General features: G+C 42.8%; 1 protein-coding gene across 2 annotated transcripts in view; it reads left to right on the top strand.

Annotated features, from left to right (window-relative positions):
• FRMD3 (FERM domain containing 3) overlaps positions 1-26,051 on the top strand; it is a 298,912-nt gene that overhangs the window by 248,177 nt on the left and 24,684 nt on the right. For both annotated transcript variants that reach the window (XM_037797263.1, XM_037797264.1), the window contains 3 exons: positions 1,783-1,857; positions 2,175-2,243; positions 10,319-10,443. In XM_037797263.1, the coding sequence (XP_037653191.1) occupies positions 1,783-1,857; positions 2,175-2,243; positions 10,319-10,443 (269 nt within the window). The remainder of the gene's footprint in view (positions 1-1,782; positions 1,858-2,174; positions 2,244-10,318; positions 10,444-26,051) is intronic.

The following is a 26,051-nucleotide window of genomic DNA, read 5'->3' as shown; positions in this document are numbered from 1 at the left end:
TGGGACCCCAGGCTGTGGACCTTAGATGCTCCCAGCTTCCTGGGAACTCTAGCGCCATCCTCTCTGGGCCCCTGCTTTGAAGTAATGGTGCTCCCCGGGCCTGCTTTCCAACCCTGCCCTTCCAGCTGTGCTTACCATTTGTAGTTAGTGCCTTTCTCCTCATTTATGCTGTTTACAGAGGTGATGGGGCATGGTTCTTTGCAATGAGTGCTGCAATGGCTTTCCATTGTTTGTTGGCAGAGACCACCATTCTTATCAAGGGCAACTTACGGCCAGCTTCTGCAAAATTTGACTCTAGCTATCTCTCCACGTTCGCCTTATTCCACTCTGTTTTTCTTTCTTCATTTAAAAAAATCCTCTTTTCTCCCTCCCCACTCCCTTCCCCCATATACTCACAGGGTAACAACAACAATAGCCTGGGGGAAATGCACTTCTGGTGTTATTTTTAATTCCTTGAATGCTCTGTTATGCCAAAGGACCAGCTGGGTCTCCGCCAGGAACACCCACCACTGCCCTCCCTGTAATCACCTTCCCACCCCGGACCCCTTCCTCAGGGCACCTTCCCTGTTCTCCTGCACTAGATCAGCAGCCTCCCCTCCCCACCAAGCTCTCATTGCATCTTTTCTTTCATAGCAGCACCAGGGCTGGTAATTTACATTCCTTTGCATGGTGTTAGATGAATCTCCATCCCCCCTAGACCTCACACTCTGTGAATGCAGAGATCATGCATGTTCCTGTGTTTAGCTGGGGGCACAGAACATGGTAGCAAATGCTCAGTAATTGCAGCCTGGATGGATGATGGCTTCTTGAGGCTGGCGATCACTGCCCGTGCGGAAATACTAGCTGGGGCCCTGGCTGTGTGCATGTCTTGGCTCAGAATTTTGTATAGCCGGTTATGTGGTGTTTTTTTTTGTCTTTTTTTCCCCTTTAAAGATTTCGTGGCTATCATTTAAAATGATCTTGGAGTCTGGAAGATCTGCTCTTTCTAACTTGTTGGCTTTAGCTGCATAAGACTTTGAACATGGCTGGCATGGAGGCAGCCTCGGCTGTAACACTAATTTAGTGCCCTGTGGGCAGCCTCCTGTGGCTTGTGTTCTGGATTGTTTTTCCGAGTGTTGTTGTTTTGCTCTGATTTACGGGTATGCCTTCGTGGTGCTGAATCAGTGGTTGGCTGGCTTCTCGTTCCTCATGCATCTTAGTCATCCACCAGTGCTGGCTCTTTCAAAAGGGCACCAGGTCATGGTGACTGAAGCAGAGAACACACAGAGGCCGGCGACCCGTTTCCATGGCGACATGGCCCCTTGCTCGCTCCCCTGGGCACTGTGTCTTTGTGACACAGTGACCTATATTGCTGGGAAGCTGTTTTCTGCAGCAGTGTTACAAGCAAGAAAGTGCTCTCAGCACTGATGAACTAGATGCCCTGTCAAAAATGCCATGAAATAGCTTTCAAATAGAAATTGTGAAGGAATACCTTCTAATCAATACCCTGGCTTTTTCTGCAGACCACCTCCCAGTAAAGTGATATGAAATCCAACGTGTGGGACATGATTCTTAAAAATATGGCAGGACATAGCATAAGAAATGTCAGATTGCAACACAGATAGCAAAAGTAACCATTTTTTTAAATGAAACTTTTCTTTCAGTTTTTTGTGTGTGCCGAGTCACAATATAAGATGTATTTCCTTCTTGCAGTTAAAATGATCGGATGACCACAGCTGTGTAATATGTCCTACTTGTACTTTTCAATGTCATTACCACCTCTATCTTGCTTTTTTCTTAAAGGTATGCAAAATCCAGTCAAATCAAGACCATGTCAAGCAGCAAGATATTTTTTAAAGGAAGTAGATTTCGATATAGGTGGGTACTATTGCTTCCATTCTGAGGGTGGGGTTGGGGTAGGGACAGTCAATTACGTTTGAATATTTTGCTTTTGAGTAGTGCATTTTGGCTTGTGCCACTGTTTTAGTCTTTTTCTTTTCACCCCACTTACCTTTTCTGCTCATGGGGCTCCTTAGACTCCACAGTAACCTCCCCACATGGAACACTAGAAACAGTGGCTTCCTAGAGCTGGGTTAAACCACTGTGAAGTATAAAAAAAAATTGACATGTTCATACACTCTGCCCCCTCTGCTCTTTGAGTTTGTGCACAGATGTTGTGTTTCTACCTTTTGCAGTGGTAAAGTTGCCAAAGAGGTGGTGGAGGCAAGCTCCAAAATCCAGAGGGAGCCCCCTGAGGTGCACAGGTGAGTGGGTGGGCCCGAGGGCTCGGGTAGTTTCTGGGGTGGGCAGAGGAGTTGAAAGCCTGGCTTTTCCAAATCCTCTGTAACCTTCCTGCATGTAGTGACATCCGGCACGTAAATAATATTGGGGTGTCTTAGTTTTCCTGACTGCTGTCACAAATCCCACACCATGGATTGGCTTGAACAACAGGGATTTACTGATGCATGGTTTCAGAGTCTAGAGACCCCTGGGGTTCGTAGTGTTCTGGCAGGCTGGCTGCCAACAATCCTTGGGGTTCCTTTGCTTGCATATCTGCCTCCTGTCACACGGCGATGTCCTCTCCTTTACGGCCTCTGTGACTCTTGGGATCTGGTCACAAAGGCCTCTAGGAATCTGGATTAAGAGCCACCCTCATCCAGTTAATTAAAAATAGCTTCGTCAAGAGGTCCTGTTTACAGTGGGTTCACACCCACAGGAATGGGATTGAGATTAAGGGTGTGTGTTTGCTGGGGTACATAACTCAACCTACCATGTGGGTATACGAAACAGAAAAGGAAGGAATGGCACTTGCTGCCCAGCCCTACATCGTCTTTTGGCTCTGGTCCAGGCACAGTACTCTCATTGTCCCAGAATTCTCCTTGAGATGGATTTGGCTGACCCCTGGCCTGGGAGCTGCTGGATTCCCAACGTATTTGCTTGTTCTGTGGAGAGTCATAGGCTTGGTTTGGCCTCAGAGCATCATGTGGACAAGCAGGGTGCGTGTGAGGCCATGCCGTCTCCCAGCCTGTCTTCTCGGAATTCTTTTCCATTCCTGCCGGTTCCAATTGGCTCGGCTCCCTCCTGGCTACTTCACTTGAGAGGGAGTGCACCTCTGAATGACCCACTTACTCCCAAGGGCCACTCAGAGGAATGAGGAACTTAATCATTATTGGTTCAAGGGTACACATCTTAATTAAGGTGACAATATTTGGTAATGCTTAGGATTAAATATTCTCTTGTCTGTGTTGGACTTTACGTCACACAGTGAACACAAGTCATTATACATCCTTAACCTCAAACATGCTAAGTACCTAAAGCTGAGCAAACTTACCATGATTCTCCCCCTTTTTAAGTCAAGATAACCATAAATGATCCTCTTTAGGAAGTTCCCCCACACTGGTTAGCACCTGCCCTTTCTTACCCATCTTTGGAACTTAGAGAAGTCAACTTTATGCCTAGATTTGTCAAGAATCCTCAATGTCCAGGGTGACCTGGTGAACTGGGGGCCTCTTCCCCTGGTTACTTGGGGTTGTTGGGCAGGAAGAAGTACTGCTCAGCCAGCCTGGTGGGCCTCCAGGCCATACCTCACCCCGACCCAAGGGAGCACAGCTGCTGCAGGCCGGAAATCCCGCACAGATGTGTACAGAGAGAATAATTCAAATTCATTCCTGCTTCTGCATGACCTGATAGGAAGCCATCATGTGTGAGTCTGCAAAAGCAGTCTCTTCTGAGAAGCAGGAGAAAACTGTGAGGGAGGGAAGCTGGAGACCCTTAGCTAGGGGCACCTGTTGCAATACTTGTGAGTCTTACAGTCTAAGAATCAATGAGAATAGTCTATATAGACCTCCTTCTCCCCTGCCTCAAATTCTGCAGGAAGAAATGATAAAACATTATATTTGAACTTTCCAGAGCCTTTGAGTTGGAAATGACCTCAGAGTTTGCCTAATTCAATGATTCTATTTTTATAGACAAGGAAACTGGAGTCTTGGAAAAGCTGAGTGATTTATCCAAGGTCATAAATCTTGGGTGGCAGAGCCAAGACTGGAACTCGGCTGTCCTGCTTCTGAGGGCTGAGCTCTGTTCTTTGAGGCACCTGAAACCCTGGAATCCTTTGGCATTCTCTAAGAAGCTGGGAGGCAGAGCTGTACCCATGTGCTTCAGCTTCGATTTTATTCTTCCAGCTTGAAGCTTGAGTGTTTGATCTTTAAAAAACAAAAATACTACTACTCAATGCTGGGGGAGTTCTCTTGATGGTACAAACACAAAGCAGGAGACTGATTTTAACAATATTCTTTTAGGGAGACATATTCCAAAAAAAATAAGAGTTTCCCAGAGTCCCATAGTTACTATCTCTTGGGTGGTTAATGATATCAGAAAGGAATTTCAAAAAATACTTCTTTTTTCAATTGAGGTTTGCATTTATAAATTTATGGGAACTCAGGCTTCCTAGATCAGGGTTTCTCAAACGTTAACTTGCACAGAGATCCTGTTAAAATCAGATTCTGGCTCATGAGGTTTGGGGTGAGACTAGAGATTCTGTGTTTCTAAGGAGCTCACAGACAATGGCCGTATCAGTGGACACTTGGACCACACTTTGAAGAGCCAAGCTCAAGATAATTGGTGGTAGAAAAGAGAAAAGAGGGGCAGCAGTGAAAAGCTGCAGAAGGATGGGAAGTAGACACATTCTAAGGTAGCAATCAATGTATGGTTACCTTTTTTATGGACTCCTCTAAAAGCCCACAAGATATTACAGTCAACAATAATAGGAACTCAATAAATATTTGTTGAATGAATGCATGAAACAGAAGTATGGGAAGGCAGCAGCACCTCTGCAATTTTCTTAGCTTGGAGATCTGTCCAAGGTTCTGCCCCGGGTCCCGACCTCTCCCAAAAGGCAGCATTATAGTCATGGCCACGGCAACTGGCAACTTCATGCTAGCAACTTCTTGTTACTTCCCACTAGCCAGTTGCATGGTAGGAAATTATATCTCTTGAACAATTATTTTATTTTCAAATTGTTTTGCCTTCTTTGCTGTGACTTGTCAAAAGTGAGTGTATTAGTGAGTTGTCTTCCTCTGGGGTTGTTCTAGTTTGCTAATGCTGCCAGGATGCAAAACACCAGAGATGGATTGGCCTTTATAAAGGGGGTTTATTTGGTCACAAAGTTACAATATTAAGACCATAAAGCGTCCAAGATACCACATCAGCAATCGAGTACCTTCACTGGAGGATGGCCAATGTTGTCCGGAAAACCTCTGTTAGCTGGGAAGGCACATGGCTGGTGTCTGCTTGCTCCTAGGTTGTGTTTCAAAATGGCTTTCTCCCAGGACGTCCCTCTCTAGGCTGCAGTTCCTCAAAAATGTCACTCTTAGTTGTGCTTGTGGTGTTTGTCCTCTCTTAGCTTCTCTGAAGCAAGGGTCTGCTTCCAACGGCTGTCTTCAAACTGTCTCTCATCTGTAGCTTAGCTTCTGTGCATTCTTCAGTGTCCCTCTTGGCTGTAGCAAGCTCTCTCCTTCTGTCTGAGCTTATATAGGGCTCCAGTGAACTAATTCAGACCCACCCTGAATGGATGGGGTCACACCTCCATGGAAATTATCCAGAGTCATTGCCCACAGTTGGGTATGTCGCATCTCTATGGAAACACTCAAAGAATTACAGTCTAATTAATACTGATACGTCTGCCTACACAAGATTACATCAAAGCTAATGGCATTTTGGGGGACATAATACATTCAAACCAGCACAGGGTTGTTCAGAGATGTCCACTAATCTGGAATGGTGAAGATAAGGCCAAGATGAAATGACCTCAGCTAACTTTCCACACAGTTGGGATTCTACTCTTCAGAGCATGGCAAGTTTGTAGACTCCCACTTAAGCTGTGATGTATGTGTATATAGAGAGAGACAGACTGAGAAAAACGTTTTGGATATTTTTATTTATTTTTTTCAACAAGAGGGATGGAAGCTAACTCTGATGTTAGCCCACTGATCTTTGTTGAGGACAAGATCCTCAAGCAAAGCCTCACCCAGTTGGCTACTGTATGAGATTCACCCACCCATCCCAGAGGCCCCGTGAGGCAGAGGGGATATAGCTCAATGAACCCAGGACTGGTTGCACAAGATGCCTGGGCATAGCAGCCACCACTGAGGGACACCTAGAGGCAGCACTTTTTACTGGAATTGAGCACCTGTCTGGGAGTGATGAAGGAGATTCTAGTGTTGGCTGTGTTGCTCTTTAGCTGTGTGGCCTTGGATACGTCACGTAACTTCTCAGATTCTCAGTTCACTCATCTATAAAATGAGATTCATAAAATTGCTTGGCCTGACTTCTAGGTTTTGTTATGGGGATTAAAATAAAGTCCTTTGAAAATTATAAATTGCTATACAGATGTGAGAAGGTGATATTATTGTTCTCTCTCATCCAAAAATGGAAAGCTAAAATCTGATATGTCCATTATTATTTTAATAAGCCCTTATGATGGAGTTTTTGGAGGTTTGGTAACAGGCCAGGACCACTTCCTTTTCCCTCAAGAAGCAGTGAAGGAATACCATGAACCTCTTTTATGCTTCCATTTTTTAAAGCCAGTATTAGAATGTATTCACAGTTCCCCAAGGAAAGCTTTCTACCTCAGTAGAGGTCTTAGCAACTGTCTCATTTGGAACCTGCTCTCTGCCCAGAGAGCTCACATGAATGGGCTGCAAAGTGAGTCAGCTGATGGATGGGTCCTGAGGGTGGAGAAACCTGGTGTGTTTCGCAGCCTGTCCCGAGGAGACCCAGCCATGGAAGCAGTTACATTGGGAACTCAGGTGAAAGGGCAGGTGTCTGCAACACCCATTACAAAACTGCCTGATACGGTGGGACCACATACAGCCACCCATAGCAGGACTTCCGGGGTCGTGACCAGAGTCCTCCCGGGTATGGCAGGATGAAGTCATAAAGAAAGGCAGTGCCGTGTGTGGAAAAAGGCATCGAGGTGGGAACCAGGTGACCTGGGTTGAGTCCTGGATCTGCCTGTCTAAGCATCTCTAGTGAAGTTATATCGCCTCACTGAGTCTCAGCTCCCCATATGTAAATATAATATTTTTCTTGCCTGTCTCACAGTTCCATTGAGAAAATCAAATGAGGTAAAGTGTATATACCAAAGCACTTTGTAAACTAAAAAAGGGCCTTTCCAATTCTGGTATTATATTAATCATTAAAGTAACCTGCACGGTCAGCTTCTGATTTTTTTTTTTTTTTTTTTTTTTTTTTTTTTTGGCTTTTATAAAAGGGGGTTTATTTGGTTACATAGCTACAGTCTTAAGGCCATAAAGTGTCCAAGGTAATGCATCAACAATCGGGTACCTTCACTGGAGCATGGTCATTGGCATCCGGTAAACCTCTGTTAGCTGGGAAGGCACGTGGCTGGTGTCCGCTCCAAAGTTCTGGTTTCAAAATGGTTTTCTCCCAGTATGTTCCTCTCTAGGCTTCAGCTTCTCTCCAAAATGTCACTTTCAGTTGCTCTTGGGGAGTTTGTCCTCTCCAGCTTCTGATTTGAATAAATAATTGAGGAAACTTGGATTAGTTAGTACCTTTAAAAAGATTGTGAGGAGAGAATTAGGTTTAAAAAAAAAGTCTAAAGTTTGTTGGAAAAGGTGGGAGATGTGAATTTTGATTCTAAGTTTGCTTAATCTTTCCCACAAGTCTTCATAGTGGCTGACACCAAAGCTTGGAGCCCTGGATTCTTTGTGCCCCAGGGAAACCCCTAGTTGTAGGCACCTTTGGATTTATCTCTGAGATTTGTATTTATCAGAGACATAATGTTCATCTCTGAATCACAGAAAGACTCTCCAAGTCTTTGAATCAAGAATCAGTCAAGATTTTACATCCTGGGGTTGAGACCTATGTTTGGGGTTATCTGGTCTACCCTAGATGTTTTCCCACTCCCTCACCCCCATGATGGCGTGACACTGACCATTGGCCTCTGCTACAACACAGCAGCAGCATGTGAGAGGAGGGGACAGGTCAATATCCTCCTGACCATCTAATGCCAAGGCAGGCTCACACCTGTGAGGTGACCTCTGGTTGTCTGGACATTGTGTCGTGGGGCAGTGAGTGGGGCAATAGGATGCTTGATATCTCTAGCTGAAGAGTGTTGGGCTGAAGAGTGCTGTTGGACAGCAAAAGACCTTCCATAAAGGCTCACTAAAGGCTCATCCTTGTAGCATAAGCAATGATTTCTGAGGGATAGGAACAGCTTCCAGCTCACCTGGCTAGATGGCCAGAGATGGGGTAGATTGACTCAGGTTGGGTAGATTGACTGTTGCAGTTTGTGCGAGAATGGATAGTTTGGCTTTTTAGAGGTCAGAATGTCACATGGTCCATGCAACCATGGCTGTACATTGGGCTCTGCAAAGCTAGAGTCACATTGTGAACAGCCACTGGACCAGAGGAAACCTGTGGATGCTCCAGAAATAAAAACCCCTCACAATAAAAAAGCAACCGCTCATGGTACCTTTTAATCTCCTCCTTGTTCCTTTTTCCTTCCTTCTCTCTGCAAGGAATCCCCGTCCCCACTTCTTTCCCTGACACACTCCACCACGCTCTCCAGGACTCCCATGGGAGGGCTTCCCTGACCACCCCTCCCCTCACTCAAGGCAAGGTCAGGTGTCCCTCCCTAGTGCTCCCAAGGGACAGTCTGCTGCAGTGCATGCCTTGACCATCAGTCTTCCCCCATGAGATGAGGGCTTTTCCAACTGATTGCAGTGTATTAGTGGGTCATGAATTAAAAATAGTGGTCAAGACCAGCACTTTAAGCAAAATGAAACAATTAGAAGAAAAAGAAAGCACAGGGAATCTCACGTAGCAAGGGTTACTGTTGATGCATAAAACATTTGTTTCAGTTGTGTGTCTTCATGTGCATGTATGTGCATGTGTGTGTGTGTGTGTGTACTTGGTCATGAAATATAATGTATTTCTTAATGTGTGTCTCAAATGAAAAAGTTTGAAAGTCAGGGTTCAAGAAAGTGAGCTCCTTAAGGCAAGGACCCCGGGTCCCCAGAACCTGCTAGACTGTCTGGTACATATCAGGTGCAAAATGAATGGTTGTGGAATGAAATAATGGAGAAAAGGACTACATGGTTAAGTAGTCCTCATACTTCCTTCCCAGCTGGTGCTAACTGTGTGGGGTGAGGGGCTTTCTAATTCATGGGTGCTAATGGCATCCTGCTCTTCTGCCCCCATGCCCAACAGAAATGTCTGTGCTATATGGCAGTCCTGTCAACTGGCCAGGGGGACACCCTGTGCCAGCCCAACATGGCAGTTTGTGTCAAGCCAGAACTGCATTGGGTTTACTTCCATCTCAGAGCTGAATGCCCCTTAACAAGGTGCCAATTGGGTACTATAAAGCACCCACAAAGGTGTTTCCTACCTAGCCAGGGTGGGGCCTGATTAGTGCACCAATAATTACAGAAAGACAGAGGGGACAGATGTGGAGAGTCGTGAAATAAGGGGGGGAGAGAGAGAGAGAGAGAGAGGGAGAGAGAGTTGTAAGGTACAATCCAGAAAGGCTTCAATGGGAAGGACGCCTTTCACATGGTCTTTGAAGGATGAGTTGGTTTTGACAGGAAACATGGGTAGAGGAATAGTGCTCAAAATCACCCTGCAGGCACCCTGCTTCCCCATCTGTCAGGGAGAACAGCTGTTCTCCCACAGCAGGCAGTGCAGATGGCGGCCAGCCAATAGTCTTCATAAGACACCTGCACAGCTTCCTTGCCGTCCACTGCCCATCACAGCCACTGACACACATATGTGCTCTCTTCCAAAGGAAAGAAAACTGAGCTGGGTTCCTGGCTGCTTGGTGAGAAGGGCATGAATTTGAGTTGGAATATTAAACTTTGATATTAAACATTGAATGTCTTGCAACACAAAGGTAGCTTGAAACTAGAATATCTGTGCCATCTGTCTGGTGGGGTTTTTGTTGTTGTTGTTTATTTAAATTAGTTTGAGCCATGCCCTTCATTCACATTTCTGCATATCTAGTTCATCGATACCTGCCTCCCAAGACTTTTTTTAACCATTCCTTTCTTCAGTACTCGTGGTGTCACCTAGCACACCAAAGTCTGATGACATACGGGGAAATACACTTTCTTTCACCTTATTGCATTCTTTGAACATATGGACATTTTGCCAGGACCTTAAGAATAAAATGTGCAGTGTGCCTTGAGTGTTAAGTTGTCTTTACCACTGGCCTAGTCCACTGTGTGTGTCTAAGGCAGTTTCCAGCTTGGGTGAGATGGAGCGGTCAGCATTTGCAATGGATCTTGGAAACCAACACCATCTGGCTTGTGTCTGTTTGCAGAACCAACATTACTCAGAGCCGCAGTTCCCACTCCTTGAACAAACAGCTCATCATTAACATGGAGCCCCTGCAGCCCCTGCTGCCTTCCCCCTGTGAGCAGGAAGAGGAGCTTCCTCTGGATGAGGGTGAGTCAGTCATTTATTCCAGAGGCCGGCTTTGCAGGCTGGAGAAACAAGTGCCACCAATCTTGGGTACTTTGGGTGGTGGGTTAGAGTGGGCGCTGGAGTGAGTTATAAATTGTGTTTTTAGTAAATAAACTGTTTGCAGCTGGAGAGCCCTATTGTATTAGGAGCACCATCAGTTTTTCCTGGAGAGAGTTTAGTGGTACAAAGTACTCTTGAAATTACATAATAAAGCAATGATAGTGTTAGACTTGCACTGTCCAATAGGATAACCACTAGCCATGCTTGGGTATCTAAAATTACATTTAAATTAATACAATTTAATAAAATTTAAAATTCCCTTCCTCAGTCTCACTAGCCAGATTTCCAAGGTTCAATAGCCACAAATGGCTAATGGCTACCATATTGGATAATATAGATCAGAGCATTTCCATCGTGGCAGAAAGTTCTATTGGATGGCAATGCTTTAGCTTATAATCACAGCTAAATTGGCAGTTGTAAAAAAATTCTTCATAAGTACATCTACACTGGTCATTTCCTTTCTGCCTCAGTTATTCCCCAGCCTCTTGTCCCCTTTTCCAAAGGTTCTTTGTTTGACAGTTCAGACATAAGCTAAAATGCATAAGGTCCACTTCAACCCAAAAGTTGTTCCTTTTCTTTAAAAAAAAAAAAAAAAACATAATGTATGTGTTTCTAGGCTTGCTTGTTTGCTTTTGAGGGTTTTACTTACTTCAGGGAAGATTCTCACCACACTGCTTGCTTCCAACACCTAGTGAGGCAAATATTAATACACAGTCTCTGAATTTCAAAGCAAATTAACTTCAAAGCAAATTAAAAATTAAAACATGCACACAAAATAAACTAATTGAAACCCTGGACACAAATGTAACATCCATTTTCTTAATTCTATATGAGTTTGGTTCATCATTTAAAATCTGGATTCTGGACAGTTTCAAAAGGGCCGGTCACCCTGCCCCCAAAAGATCACCCTCATCTGCAGTTTCAAGTCAAGAAGTCCTTCATGAGGAGAAAACTTTTCAGTCCATAATAAGAATATGGCTTATGGCCCAGAATGCAAATACCTTTGAAAGAATCAGCAGCAGCTGATTCACATTAAAGTGAAAAATGTGAAGAATTTTTGAAAAGCTTTTCTGGGAAGGAATCTTTGATGGTTAGGAGGGGAACTTGGCAACTGGATACCAAAACTACCATGAGATGAAGGGAAAGGGACAAAATATGGAGGATGGGCTCTCAGAAGATACCTTTTACCCCCAGGTGGGCTGCAAGATAATGAAAATGAGAAAGTTCTTATATAATGGCCTTTACCATCTGACTTAATAACCAAGATAACTGTAAGCTCCATGCTAAATTGTCTTACGCCTGGGGTCACTTTGGGTCCATGATATGTATCTACATTTTTCAGCCTGTTATCTGTTTTTGTATGTTTTGCAAGTGAAAGAAAAGCAGCTTTCATTTTTGGTTTTCAATGACTTTCTGAGCTTCATCTCCCATACCTGGAATATTTATTTGGGTGAAAACCACTTTTTTTTTTTTTTTCTGGAGGTCATGATTATCCCAGGATTGAATGAAGAAGGATGTGGCTAATGGAGAAGAGGAGAGGAGAAAGGCTAGGTCAAGCCTGAAATTGTTACTGTGTCTGGTCTGTAAAGATGGCAGCCTAGGCAAGACAACTATATTGTAATTAATGTCAGTAAAAATAAGATTTCTCCTAATGTATTATAGGAATCCATAAACCACCATTTCAATTTTCCCAGTTATTTTGAAGATGCATCTTAAATTCATTCAACAGCTGTAAAGTCAAATCAATAGATCTCTTCCTTAAAAAGTCCAAAATAGCTCTATAAAGGTCTAATAAAATTATTTTCCCTGGGAAATCCATCTCCTTATAGGACAGCTTTGTGGGTTAGAGGCTCAGGCAAATCACAACATCCTCCAGTATATGGGATCAATTTAAAAAGAAGAGTAGTAGAAAGACAATATTGTTAAGAGTCCAGAAAATAGAATGAACCTCCCAATCTAGAGAAAGAATCATCTTAGATAGCAGGAAATTCAAGATTATGATTCCCACAGTGGATATAACTTTGTGCGCTTGGTACTGTTATAACTCAGTTAATATTTTAGAGTTGAATACTGCTCTATGTCTCTTGTTTTTGAGTGTCAGGAGGATTTGGAGTTTCCATAGGAATAAATGCTCATTTTATAGACTTATATTTCTCTGATATATAATGAAAAGAGAGGTAGTGAATATAGCTCTAAACAAAGATGATGGTTCTGCCTTTATGGGTGGCCCCTGTGTCTGAGCTTTTCTGCAATACAGTATGATGAATTTTGTTTTATCCTTATTTTTATACTGTATTACTTTTATATTGTTTACTTTTTATGTCTGTGCAAGAGCCAGATTCAAAGAGGCTAAGCATAATTCATTCCTTAATACAACAAATATAATGTGTACAGCTTATAGACCATATTACAGTGTGCATTTTGCTGTAGCTTATAAAGATGAAGACACTCTCTTCTTGGGATGCTCACTGCGTGTTGGGGAGATGGCAGTGGGATCACAGAGGTGATCAGTAAGTTCTGCCTCTAACGATGGAATCGTGTATTCAATTTTTTTGCGTCTTGTTCCTTTAGTCGTATTGCAGTGTTTTTCATAAAATTGGTGGGCAAAAAAATGAATAGACAAGACTGACAGGCAGAGGGAATTGCACGTGGTCTCTCCAGGCTGTTCAGCTGCATCTGTTGTGTGGGTGATGGAGGGGGGATGGGTTGGGGGAATAGGGACGGAAAGAGCAAGATCATGACAGGTTCTGATATGACTTGCTGGAGAGTTTAGGCTTATCCTGAGGCCATCTGGGAGGCAGTTGAAGGATTTCAAGCATGGAAGTGATCCCACTGGAATTGTATTTTAGAATGTTCTGGTGGTCATGTGTAGAGGACAGATTAAAGGCAGGTATTGCCAAAGCAGAATTTCTCAACTTCACTATTGATATTTTGGACAGGATGATTTTTTATGGTGGGCTTCCTGTGCATTGTAGGATGTTTACCAGCATTCCTGGCCTCTACCCACTAGATGCCAGTAGTGCCTCCCCAGTTGTGACAATCAAAACTGTCTCCAGACATTGCCAAATGTACCTGGGGGGCACAATTGTCCCTGGTTGAGAATCCCCGGGCTGGTGGGCCAGAGACCACACAGGAACCACTGCACTGGCTCTGAGAATACATAAACAAGGCTGAACTAAGGCAGGGAGCGTGGAACTAGGGAGAAGGTGGTAGATTTGAGACGTGCTAAGAGCAGAGCTGTCAAATCACAGTCACCAACTACAAGGCAGGTAAGTAGCCTGTGCGTGCCCAATGTCCAGATCCTTCCCTGGCTCAGAGACTTTTGAGTGTGAAAAAGCTTCTCCCTCTTTACTTTAAAAAGGGGACTATTGAGACACGGGGAAGGTCTAGTGACATAGCAGCATCATGCTGGGAGTTGACGGCAGATCCCATCTCACTTGGATATTGGAGCCATTGGGAAGGGTAGGTGCTGTGCATTGCTTTGCAGAGCTTCAAACACGGAGTAGGGGGAGCTTAGACATCCTGCTCACCTCTGATGCCCCATTCCTCATCCCTGCTTGATGGCTCAGCTGCTTGTTTGCAGGAGTTTCAAATCATACTCTTTGGAACTGGATCCATGATCAGATCAAGGTCCGCAGCCCAGCTACCGCTAAAAGAGTTGTTGCCTGAATAGGAAATTTTTTAAAAATAAGGTTGGAAGAAGAAAGAAGGTCTGAGTCCCATCTCTTGGGAGCTCTGAGTCTGTGAGTTCGTAGGAAGATCACACGGCACCTCGTCTCAGATGAACGCCAAGGAGACGGCACCTCAGCTGCCACTGTGACTCTGCAGTCACGACCATCCATTTTTTGGACGAGCTCTTTTCATTCTTCCCAGAACTCTGAGTTTCTCAAAGACAGCTGGGCAGGGAATTTTTGCCCAGAGCAGCCCAGTGGAGTTCTGGGAGACCGTGTGACCCCGTTCACCCATGTGACAGCTGGAGGATTAGCTCCAAGTTGGCTGTGTCTGGGTGGAGAAAAAAACAAAATCAGTTCCTAGGCACCACTAGGCAATGGGAAAGTTTTCCTGTCACCCCAGAGTTGCCTGGACACAGGATCTGAGCAGATTAATGCTGTGGAAAACTTCAGATAAGCATGGCAAACCATTTGAAAAGTGCCGCTTAGAGTATAGGAGAATTTGGGGAGAAGAAAACATTGAGAATGGGAGTTGTTTTGGGTGAAATGACATTTTAAGGAGTCATTAATCTGAATAAATTTATATACAGAAAGGAGCAGTGTCTCCATAGTGTAGCTACCAAAATGATTGTGTGTTTTATTAGTGGAATGTATTTTGCATTATGGAAAAATGCTGGATTATGGTAGAGAAGGGAAGTGAAATTGATCACAAGAGCCTTGATAGTTGGCAATTACTGGCACACAATGAAGATAATTCTTGTCTGCCTTAGCAATGGTGCAGGCTGGCATAATTAGTAGAAAGGCATGCTTTTATCCCCTGGGTAAACAAAGCTAAATAAAAGTTGAAAATGTTTGACACCCTCCTACTGGCAAAACAAAAGCACAGTGGAGACCCCAGAATTTCTATAAGGGAGGGTCTTGGGGTGGCCATGTAGTTGAACAGAGGGGTGGCTTGAAGCTGAATTTGAATATAATTGAGAAAATGTCTGAAGAATAGCTAGAGATTAAGGAGGGTGGTAAAACTAACTCCCCAAGCCACCCTGTAAATACACGTGTGTGTGTGTGTGTGCACACACATATGACTGTCGAGCTGAGTGTTTAAAGAGTGTTTAGCCCCTAACCATAGACTACTTACGGTGGTTTCATTGAAATTCTAGAAAGTCTGTATATGAACATACGAAGGCATTTTGAGCATTTAAAAAGAACAGTGCCCTCATCCGTCAGGCATGCCACTCTCTTGCTCTCCACCCTCTCCAGCTCACATAGCAGGTGACCCATGGGGCCAACTGCATTTTCCTTGTGCAGGTCCTTCAACATCATACCAGACAGAGCCTTTTGTCCACTATGCAGTTGTTCCAGTTCCATTACTGGTGAAGGCTCTGACAGCCTCGGCTTGTGTGGTTACACTGATTTTCAATTGTTTTCCCATTCACCACGAGTCTGGTTTCCTCTCTACTTATCTGATATGAAAATTCTTTCCCCTCTTTTCTCTTTCCCTTTATGGGGTTTCATGGCCAAGCCTCAAACCAAATTTGCTCTTCTCCTTAGGACTTCAGTGTCTCTCCTCCCAGCTGTTTTTCCCTTGTGCCAAGCCACTTCTTCCATTTGGCTCAAGTACGGTAGGACGCATGCTTTAGGAATGATGCTATGGTCTTTTCAGAATTTTGCTGTGGTAATATATACATGTAAAACTTAAAATTTGCCATTTTTAAGTGTACAATTCGGTGGCCTTAATCAAATTTACGGTGTTGTGTTACATGAATTACATTTACATTGCCACTCTCCATTATCAACATGTTTTCATCACCCCAAATAGAAACTCTGCACCTAGTAAGCAATTCCCCACTTTCCACAGCCCCTGGTAACCTCTATAGATCCTGTCTCTGAATTTACTTACTCTAGATATTTCATATAAATGGAATCATACAGTACTTGTCCTTTTGTGCCTGGCTTATTTCGCTTAGCATGTTTTCAAGTTTCTTTCATGTATCAAAATTTCATTTATTTTTATGGCTGAATAATATTACATCATATATAATACATTATTTCATTCATGTGTTATTGGACACTGAGGTTGTTTCCACCTTTTGGCAATTGTGAATAATGCTGCTATGAACATTTGTGTGCAAGTATTTGTTTGATTCCCTGCTTTCAGTTCTTTTGGGTATATACTTAGATGTGGAATTACTGGGTCATACGGAAATCATGTGTTTCAGCTTTTGAGGAACTGCCAAACTGTTTTCCACTGTGGCTGCACCATTTTATATTCCCACTGTAAAGTATAAGGGTTCTGCTCTGGGATTTTTAAAATTTCCATTATGTTATGCTTCATACAACAGTAGGACTGGTTTATCAGTCCTGTGGAACCATTTTGCCCCTTGTGGTTACTGCTACCTGGTGACAGCAGACAATCAAAACCAATTCTAATTGCACTTATCCCTATCACAGGGTGTTCCAGTTGGCTAGAGCTGCCATTATGCAAAATACCAGAAATGGATTGGCTTTTATAAAGGGGATTTATTACGTTACAAATTTACAGTTCTAAGGCCATGAAAATGTCCAAACTAAGGCATCAACAAGAGAATACCTTCACTGAAGAAAGGCCACTGGTGTCCGGAACCCCTCTGTCAGCTGGGAGGGCACGTGGCTGGCATCTGCTGGTCCTTTGTTCCCGGGTTCTGGTTTCAAAATGGCTTTCTCCAAAATGTCTCTGGGCTCTATCTCTCTTAGCTTCTTTCTCTCAGCTCCTGTGCATCCTTGCTTGTTCTCCAAGGGTGTTTCTCTCTAAGCTTCTGGGGCTCCTCTCGTAGCTTCTCTGGGGCAAACACTGAGCTTAATCTATTAGCATCTTCAAATGTTTCTGTCTGAATCTCCAAGAGTCTCCCAAGTGTCTGGGTCTGTGTGGGCTCTCAACTCTTTTAAGGACTCCAGTGATCTAACTAAGATGCAGCCTGGATAGGTAGTGTCACATTTTCATGGAAAAACTTAATCAAAAGGTCCTACCCCACAAGATTCGGTTAAACAATCATGCCTCTTCTTGGGTCCATAACAGCTTCAAACTGGCACACAGCGTTTTTATTTTATGATTACAGAATCTTCTAGAAATTTTGGAAAATACGATAAAGCATAAATAAGCAGAAAAAAAATCACCTCCCCACATTATCTCACCTCCCGGAGGCAATCAATGTTAATATGTTAGCACTTTCCTTCCTTAGCATTTTAACACCATTGTGATCATCCTGTGTGTACAATTTTTAAAAAATTCCTGCTCACTTAATGTTGAAATCATTAGTGCATGAAAACTTGTAAGTTGAACTGCAGGTTAAACAATGAATTGGGAACATATTTAACACAAATGCAGACAAGTGAGTTAATATCTTGAATTAGAAGGAACTCATTCAAAGCTCTGTATTAAGCATCATTTTAGCATTGCTTAAATGTTGAGGGTATCCTCAGTTTTCTCATTTAATGGCACCCACAGCCTCCCACCGTGGAAGGCATACACACAATAGCAGCCAAGTCTGCTTCTGCAGTAGCTAGGAGGCCTCCACGGAGGAGAGGGCAGCTTCTAGTTTTGTTTATAACTGCAGTATTGGATTGGCAAAGTCAAAATTCAGAATTCATCATCACTCCTATTGAATTCTGGAAGAAAGCCCCACAGTTTGGAATCAGCAGCACTTCTGGATTGGAAAATGCCAAGAGCAGCTCAGGGGATGTGATAAGGGCTTGCATGAGCTCTGCAAATCCATGTTTCACAGGCTCCTCAAAAGCTTTTCTCCTTTCCTTTTTTGTGCTTTTCTTTAAAATTTGTGTTATCTTCAGAACTTTGATTTCTGGAATCTGATGACACTAAAGCACTCACAAGAAGTTTGTATTACACAAAAGAGACGGTTGAAATTTTCAGTCTTTACTGTGCTATAAGGAAGCTAAATGCCTTGTTGCTGATGCAATTTAAATGCATTTTATCTTGCAGAGATTTGTATTTCACATCATAAGATTCCAACAATGTGCATCATTTCAGTTCTTTAGTTGGCTAATTCCCCATAAATTGTTCCTGTTATTAAATATAGTGTTCCTCAGTGTAAACATGGAAGATGTTCCGGGGGCTGTAATATTTCTGCAGTAATGCCTTGGACAAAGTGGGGAAATATAAATTCTTGTCTCAGCTCTTCTGCCCGGCAGCTAGGTGTTGTGTCCATAGACAAGGCTCTCCACCTCTCCAAGCCTCATTTTTCTCATCTGTAAAGTAAGAAGATTGGACATGGGCAACTCTGAAATGCTTTCTAGGTCTAATCTCTTTGGTGGTTTTACTTAATATCAGAGTCATATGTCCAGGTCTTTGGCTTGAAGTCTTCTACAGTGAGAGTGGGAACTTGGGGACAGGGAAAGTTTTTCATAGCCTTTCAGGGTTAATAGAAATGTTGATGTAAAACCACAGGAGATGGCAAACTACAGCCCATGGGCCAAATCTGCCCACTGCCTGTTTGGTTTTTCTTCCCCTCAAGCTAAGAACGATTTTTCCATTTACAAATGAATACATTTTAAATGATTGTGTAAGTACCTACGTAACATCTTGCCTCTTGGTCCATAAAGTCTAAATTGTACTATCTATCTGCTCCTTTATAGAAAAAGTTCACCGATCCCTGACCTAGCACAGCCCTTGGGGTTCTTTTATAAATGAGAATGCCCAGAGAGGTGAGCAGCTTGCTCAAAGTCACATGGCTGGGTCCTTGCTAAGACGGGGGATCAAGTCCTGGTTCTCAGATTCCTAACCCGAGGAGCTGAGACCAGGATTTATATTTCCCCACTTTGCATTATTGCATTATTGCAGAAATATTATAGCCACCTGAGCCTTTTCCATGTTTACACTAAGGAACACTATATTTAATAGCAGGAATGATTTATGGGGAATTAACCAACTACAGAACTGAAATGATGCACACTGTTGGAATCTCATGATGTGAAATACAAATCTCTGCAAGATAAAATGCATTTAAATTGCATCAGCAACAAGGTATTTAGCTTCCTTATAATAAGCACAGTCATCTGAGATGACGTCAACCACATCTAAAATGACTCGGTGCCTTTCTGCTGAAACCAAACCAGTAACAAAGGAACTACATTAATTTTTCAATTATATCACGTGAATTCTCAAAAGAGCCAGTTAATTTTATATAAATACAGGGAATTTCTGTGATTTGATGAGACGTGGTTCTGTGTATTCGGGGCAGGTGCTTGGGCCTTTGGCATCCAGTCCTAGGCTGCTGGGACCAAGTGGACACCCGTGGACGTCCACCAGGTTGGCAAGTGGCACCCCCACCCACACTCCCAGACCCCGAAAATACCTGGCGAGAAGCTTTGGACAGAGCCAGCCTCACCACACGGGATTCTCAGCAGAGCCAGGCTGCAGCAGGAACAGACATCCCATGGGAAGGCTGGCTCCCTCTGGGAATCAACGTTCTGATTTTTAACATTTAATTCATTAAATAAAGGAATGGTTCATTTCGGGCTGAGTTCTAATTACTCATTTGCTCAGAGTCTGAGTTAAGGATCTTTATCTTATTAGAGGGAGCAGTTCAGTGGCAGAACTTCCCAAATCATTGTTCCTGGTCGGGGGTTGGCATTTTGGACCTGGGTATTAATAATTAATTGCTTTAAAGGATGTCCTGGGACTGGATTCGGCTGGGGTGGAAAATACGCCAATCACGTGTCACATGAAGCAATCCAGTCACGGTCCTTAAGGGTTGGAATTTGAGCCAGAAGACAGCTTTTGTGAGGCCAGCTGTGACAGAACATGGACTGCAAAGGGAAAGAAATGTGCCTCCCACCACTTCCCTAAGGAACCGCAGAGAGGATAAGTTGAAAATATTACTAAACCCGTTGTCACTAGAAAGCAAAGCTACGGTTTCTGAGTTTTACATGCATTTCACAGTCAGCCTGGGGTTTGCTTTTCTAGCATTTCTGTGAGTGGGTTGGTAGTAATTGTGTTTTGGGTGATATCCAGGCTTGCACTGGGGCAGGATTTCACAGAATGTCTCTTCTCTTAAGACCCAGGACCAGTTATGTGGGAGACAGTGTAGGGCAGTGTGTGGTGGGACCACTCTTTTGGGTAGGTCTGTAATGATAGCTCCATGGCCGTGTGGGGAGTGATCAGAAAAGAGGCTCTGGGCATTCAGTATAGATGGGTTATCAGGATGCCCACTGGGGTGCATGCACAATACCAAGTGCAGAGGGGTTGCAGCGTCCTGGTGGTTTGGTTGATGGTGAATTGGAGGCCCTAGAGCACGGCTTCCAGAGCCTGGTGCATGTGCTGTGGGTGTGTAAAATGATTCATTGGGGTGGCAGAAGAAACTATTAAGACAGCTGTTTCTCTTTTCCTTTCATTACCTCCCTTTAAAATTTCTGTTCAGTAGGTTTTATGATGTACGTCGTATATGAAGACAGTTGTTCATGTATCTGATCTATAAATAAATATACATTTATTATTAAGTATGTGAACACCTTTTTTCCCCTTCAGAAGGTTTGGCTACAACTGCTCTAGATCTTACAAATGAGTCTACAAAAAAAAGCCAGGGGCATGTTCTTGAAACTATGAAATCCCTGTTCATGCCAAAGCTCCAGATTCCTGAAATAGATGTGAGATGTGTCTGCTCCAGTTACACTGGTGACATGCCGTTTTACATGCTCTTGGTCTTTCACGCTCGTAAACCAGGGCACGTCACCCAGCACAGTCCAGGCCTTGGCCAAGTTATCCCATAGGTGCTGGGTCACTCTCTTTAAATGTCCTGTGATGGCCCCTGAAAAACCAATTTACACGGGTGTTGAATTCTGCTTTCTAAAGGGGGTGGAAAGAGTGTTGGATAGAGAGTGAGAGGACCTGGGCCCGCCCTTCCTTCCTTCCTTCCTTCCTACCTACTTACCCTTCCTTCCTTCCTTCCTTCTTACCTATCTACAAACATTTACTTATTTTCTGGTGTATGCTGGACACAAGCAACACCTGGATCTTATTTCCTCTTCTGTAAAACAAGGTGAAGTGATTTTTAAGGTTCTTTCCCACCCTGACTATTCTTTAACATTTGTAATTCTTTCCCCAAATTACTACTGTTCTTAAATATGTGCTGTTGGATTATTCGTCTGTAGCTTGGAAAGCAAAATGTACAGATGTTTTACATGGGTTAATGAAGCATGTAAAACAATGATATATAAAAAGGGGGTTAACTTTTTTCCTTTCTTTTTGTGAGGTCCAAACTTCAGTATAAAATTGAAAATTAATAGCAGCTCACTTAAAAAGGAATATAAAATGCAAGTTTCTCACTCGAAAGAGACCTTACTTCCTTTAACGTCTCCTCTCAGAATGGAAGCCCCATGGGAACTTCTATTCTTTTGACCCCAAATCTCTCCTTCAATATTAGGAATGCAAGAATGGGCAGATGCTTTGGCAAAAAGAAAAATAAATAAGGTTTTCAGGATGATGCACTTAATAATCTGAACAGAGATTGGAAATCTTGCCATTAAAGAAAGGAGTGTCTCGTTTCAGAAATTAGAACATCCCTGGTGGTTTATGGTCTTGTCAGTCCCTGCTTGGCTTCCTGGCTCCACAGAACCCTGGCCACAGCCAAACAATTTGGCTGCTAAATATAGATTTGGCCACCCCACACCTTCCCCAACTCACAGACCAGTCTTACCTTTAGGTGGGAGGGAACTAAGAAGCACAAGTCAGTCCTTTGGATTGTGTTCTTAGTCTTGCACTGTCTTTAGCTTTGTCCCATCTACCTCTGGACTTACACCAGCCTTGTCATTAAATATTCTTCCATAATTTTATTTTTAATGGGCATAAATTGTACACAAAAATGCAAAAATATATCTCACTTCCCACTTCTTAGGAAATTATATGTAAGAATGTCTCTCCTTATAGCTTTGCAAAAACTGGGTATGACAATTTTTTTAAATCTTTTATAAATTGAAAGGAAACACTTAGAATGGTTGGACATTTTTCTAGCATTTAATGGCCGTTTGTTTTCCTCTTTGCAAGAGAGAAATCCCAGTGGCTTGTATGTTGGGCAGAAGGAGTGGGCCCTGCTACCTTTAGCTTCTTAATTACATTACAGCAATGCAAGGAGTTCACAATTCCAGAAGAATCTGGCTTTTTCCACAGGGTGACACAGATACCCTGTTTCTTAATTTAATACCATATGCAAAATTGTTGGGAAATATGGAAAAAAAAAAGTGAGAACTCCATCTACTTATGCAGTCCAATTTAATTTATTTTACTCAAAGAAGAATGATTTATCTCTAATGATGGCTTGTGCCTAGAGGGAGGAAAATAATAAAGCAGAAGTGATGGGAAAACAAATTCATTCTGTATAGGGAAAAAAGAAATTGATTCTTGCTTGAGAATATTACATAATAGCTGAAAGAGACTGTTCTAACTGGGGCCTACTGTAAAGACAGTGTTATAACAGTTTCTTCTTCTGGGATAACCTTTGGAAACTGCCCTGACATATGACAAAATTCCACTATCAATAGGTTGCCTATCTTTTTTTTTTTTTAATTGAGATTGTTCACATTTTATACAATTATCCAAAGATCCAAAGTGTACAATCAATTGCCCATGGTACCATCATACAGCTGTGCATCCTTCACCAAAATTAATTTTTTTTGAATTTTTAGAACATTTTCATTGCTCCAGAAAAGAAATAAAGGCAAAGAAAAAAAAAAGGAAACTCAAATTCTCCCATGCCCCTAACCAACCCCCCTCCATTATTGACTCATAGTATTGGTTTAGTACATTTGTTACTGTTGATGAAAGAAAGTTAAAATACTACTAACTGTAGTATATAGTTTGCAATAGGTATACTTTTCTACCTATATGCCCGTCTATCATTAACTTCTAGTTATAGTATCATACATTTGTTCTACTTCATGAAAGAGATTTCTAATATTTGTACAGTTAGTCACGGACATTGCCCACCACAAGATTCACTGTTTTATACATTCCCATCTTTTAACCTCCAGCTCTCCTTCTGGTGACATACGTGACTCTGAGCTTCCCTTTTCCACCACATTCACACACCATTCAGCACTGTCAGTTATTCTCACAAAGTGCTACCATCACCTTTGTCCATTTTCAAACACTTAAGTTCAACCTAGTTGAACATTCTGCTCGTAAAAAGCAACTGCTCCCCTTTCTTTAGCCTCATTCTATATCCTGGTAACTTATATTTCATGTCTATGAGTTTGCATATTATAATTAGTTCTTATCAGTGAGACCGTGCAATATTTCTCCTTATGTGTCTGACTTATTTCACTCAATATAGTGTCCTCAAGCTTTCTTCATCAACCCGTTTTTTTAAAGATGGTTTTGTTCACACCCCATATATGCCATCCTAGGTAAACAATTGGTGGTTCCCTGTATAGTCACATATTTAGGTATTCACCACCCTCACCAATATCTATATAAGGACATCTCCATTTCTTCCACAAAGAAGGAGGAAGAGTCAAAGAAGGTAGAGAGACAAAAGAAAAAAAGAAAGAGGAAAAAAAAAACAAAAACCACGCCGGCTAGGAAGCAACAAAAGGAAAGATAGCATTAAACTAAAGTAGAATAAAGAGTCAGGCAGCATCACCAATGCCAAGAGTCCCATACCCCTCCCTTATGTCCCCTTCTTATATGCACTTAGCTTTGGTATATTGCCTTTGTTACATTAAAGGAAACATAGTACAATGTTTCTGTTAATTATAGTCTCTAGTTTGTATTGATTGTATTTTTCCCCCAATACCACCCTATTTTTAACACCTTGCAAGGTTGACATTCATTTGTTCTCCCTCATGTAAAAACGTATTTGTACATTTTATCACAATTGTTGAGCACCCTAGTTTTCACTGAGTTATACAGTCCCAGTCTTTATCTTTCCTTTTTCCTTCTGGTGTCCCCCATGCTCCTAACCTTCCTCTTTCAGCCATACTCACAGTCATCTTTGTTCATGTACTTACATTGCTGTGCTACCATCACACATGATTGTATTCCACCCCTCTCATTCCTGTCATTTCCTTTCTGTCTGTAGTGCTCCTTTTAGTGTTGCCTGTAATGCAGGTATCTTGTTCACAAGCTCTGTCATTGTCTGTTTGTCAGAAAATATTTTAAACTCTCCCTCATATTTGAAGGACAGTTTTGCCAGATATAGGATCCTTGGTTGGTGGTTTTCTCTTTCAGTATCTTAAATATATCACCCCACTTTCTTCTTGCCTCCATGGTTTCTATTGAGAAATTCGCACATAGTCTTATCAAGCTTCCTTTGTATGTGATGGATCGCTTTTCTCTTGCTGCTTTCAGGATTCTCTTTGTCTTTGACATTTGATAATCTGATTATTAACTGTCTTGGTGAAGGCCTGTTCAGATCTATTCTGTTCAAGGTACACTGCACTTCTTGGATCTGTAATTTTATGTCTTTCATAAGAGATGGGAAATTTTGGTTGATTATTTCCTCTATGATTGCTTCTGCCTCTTTTCCCTTCTCTTCTCCTTCTGGGACACCCATGACACATACATTCATGTATTTCGTGTTGTCATTCAATTCCCTGAGACATTGCTCATATTTTTCCATTCTTTTCCCTGTGTGTTCTTTTGTGTTTAGGATGTCAGGTGCCTTGTTCTCCAGTTCCTGATTGTTCTCTTCTGCCTCTTGAGATCTGCTCTTGTATGTCTCCACTGTGTCTTTCATCTCTTGTGTTGTCCCTTTCATTTCCGTAGATTCTGCCAGCTGTTTTTTTGAACTTTCAATTTCTACCTTATATTTGCCCAGTGTTTTCATTATGCCCTTTCATCTCTTTTGCCATATCTTCCCTAAACTTTTTTAATTGATTCAGCATTAGTTGTTTAAATTCCTGTATCTCAGTTGAAGTGTAAGTTTGTTCCTTTGACTGGGCCATAACTTTGTTTTTCTTAGTGTAGGCTGTAGTTTTCTGTTGTCTAGGCATCTGGTTTCCTTGGTTACCCCAATCAGGTTCCCAATCAGGTTTTCCCAGACCAGATCAGGCTCAGATCTCAGAAGGGGGCAATATTCAGTATCAGGTCTCCCTGATGGTGTGTCTTAGAAGATTGACACACCCTGTGAGGCCTCAAGCCGCTGTGCTTTTCCTAACCTGCCCAGCAGGTGGTGCCTGTCAGCCTGTAGCTCCTGACTGGTGTGAGGAGGTGTAGCCCCCTTAGTCCTTAGTTTCTGTTTTGGCTGTTTTTCCCCAGGCTCTAGGGTCTGATTCTGAATGGGAGGCCAGGAATAGAGCTGGGCACCATCCCCTTCCTCTTAGGGAAGATACACCACCCAGGGAGTTTTCGGTTGCATTTAAATAGACTCTTTGTCTTTCTGACTCTGCTGTCTCAACCCTTGTCTGGGTCAGAGAGCTGCAAACTGAAAATAGCTGTGGCTTTCTCCACTGAGCCACCCAGGTTGAGAGAGAGAAAAAGAGACAGAAAGCTCCCCTTCAGGGCCAGTCCATGGTCCACCAGCTTCACCCACCAGCCAGAGATAGAACCCGGTCCTCTGGGCTCCCCCTCCTGGCACAGAGAAGTCTTCCGGCTCTTTAAGGTCAATTGTCACTAAAAGCCTCTGTCTGCTTTTTGAGGATTTGTAGCTTGTATTGAGCAGTCCACATTTGTTAATCAAAGCCCCTTTGGAACTGGACTGAGGTATATTCACTTGTTCAGAGAGTGCTGCTCTCTAACACGGCAAGGTTTTGCAGTTCGGGCTGCCATGGGGGAGGGGCTCTTGGCACGGGTCTGCAGTCTTTACTTACAGATTTTATGCTGTGATCTCAGGCATTCCTCCCATCCAGGTTGGTGTATGATGTGTGGACAGTTAT

This window comes from Choloepus didactylus, chromosome 10 (genome assembly GCF_015220235.1).
Source record: "Choloepus didactylus isolate mChoDid1 chromosome 10, mChoDid1.pri, whole genome shotgun sequence".
NCBI lineage: Eukaryota > Metazoa > Chordata > Mammalia > Pilosa > Megalonychidae > Choloepus > Choloepus didactylus.
Note: the sequence above shows the minus strand (reverse complement) of the source record. Positions and strands in the feature narration are given on the sequence as shown.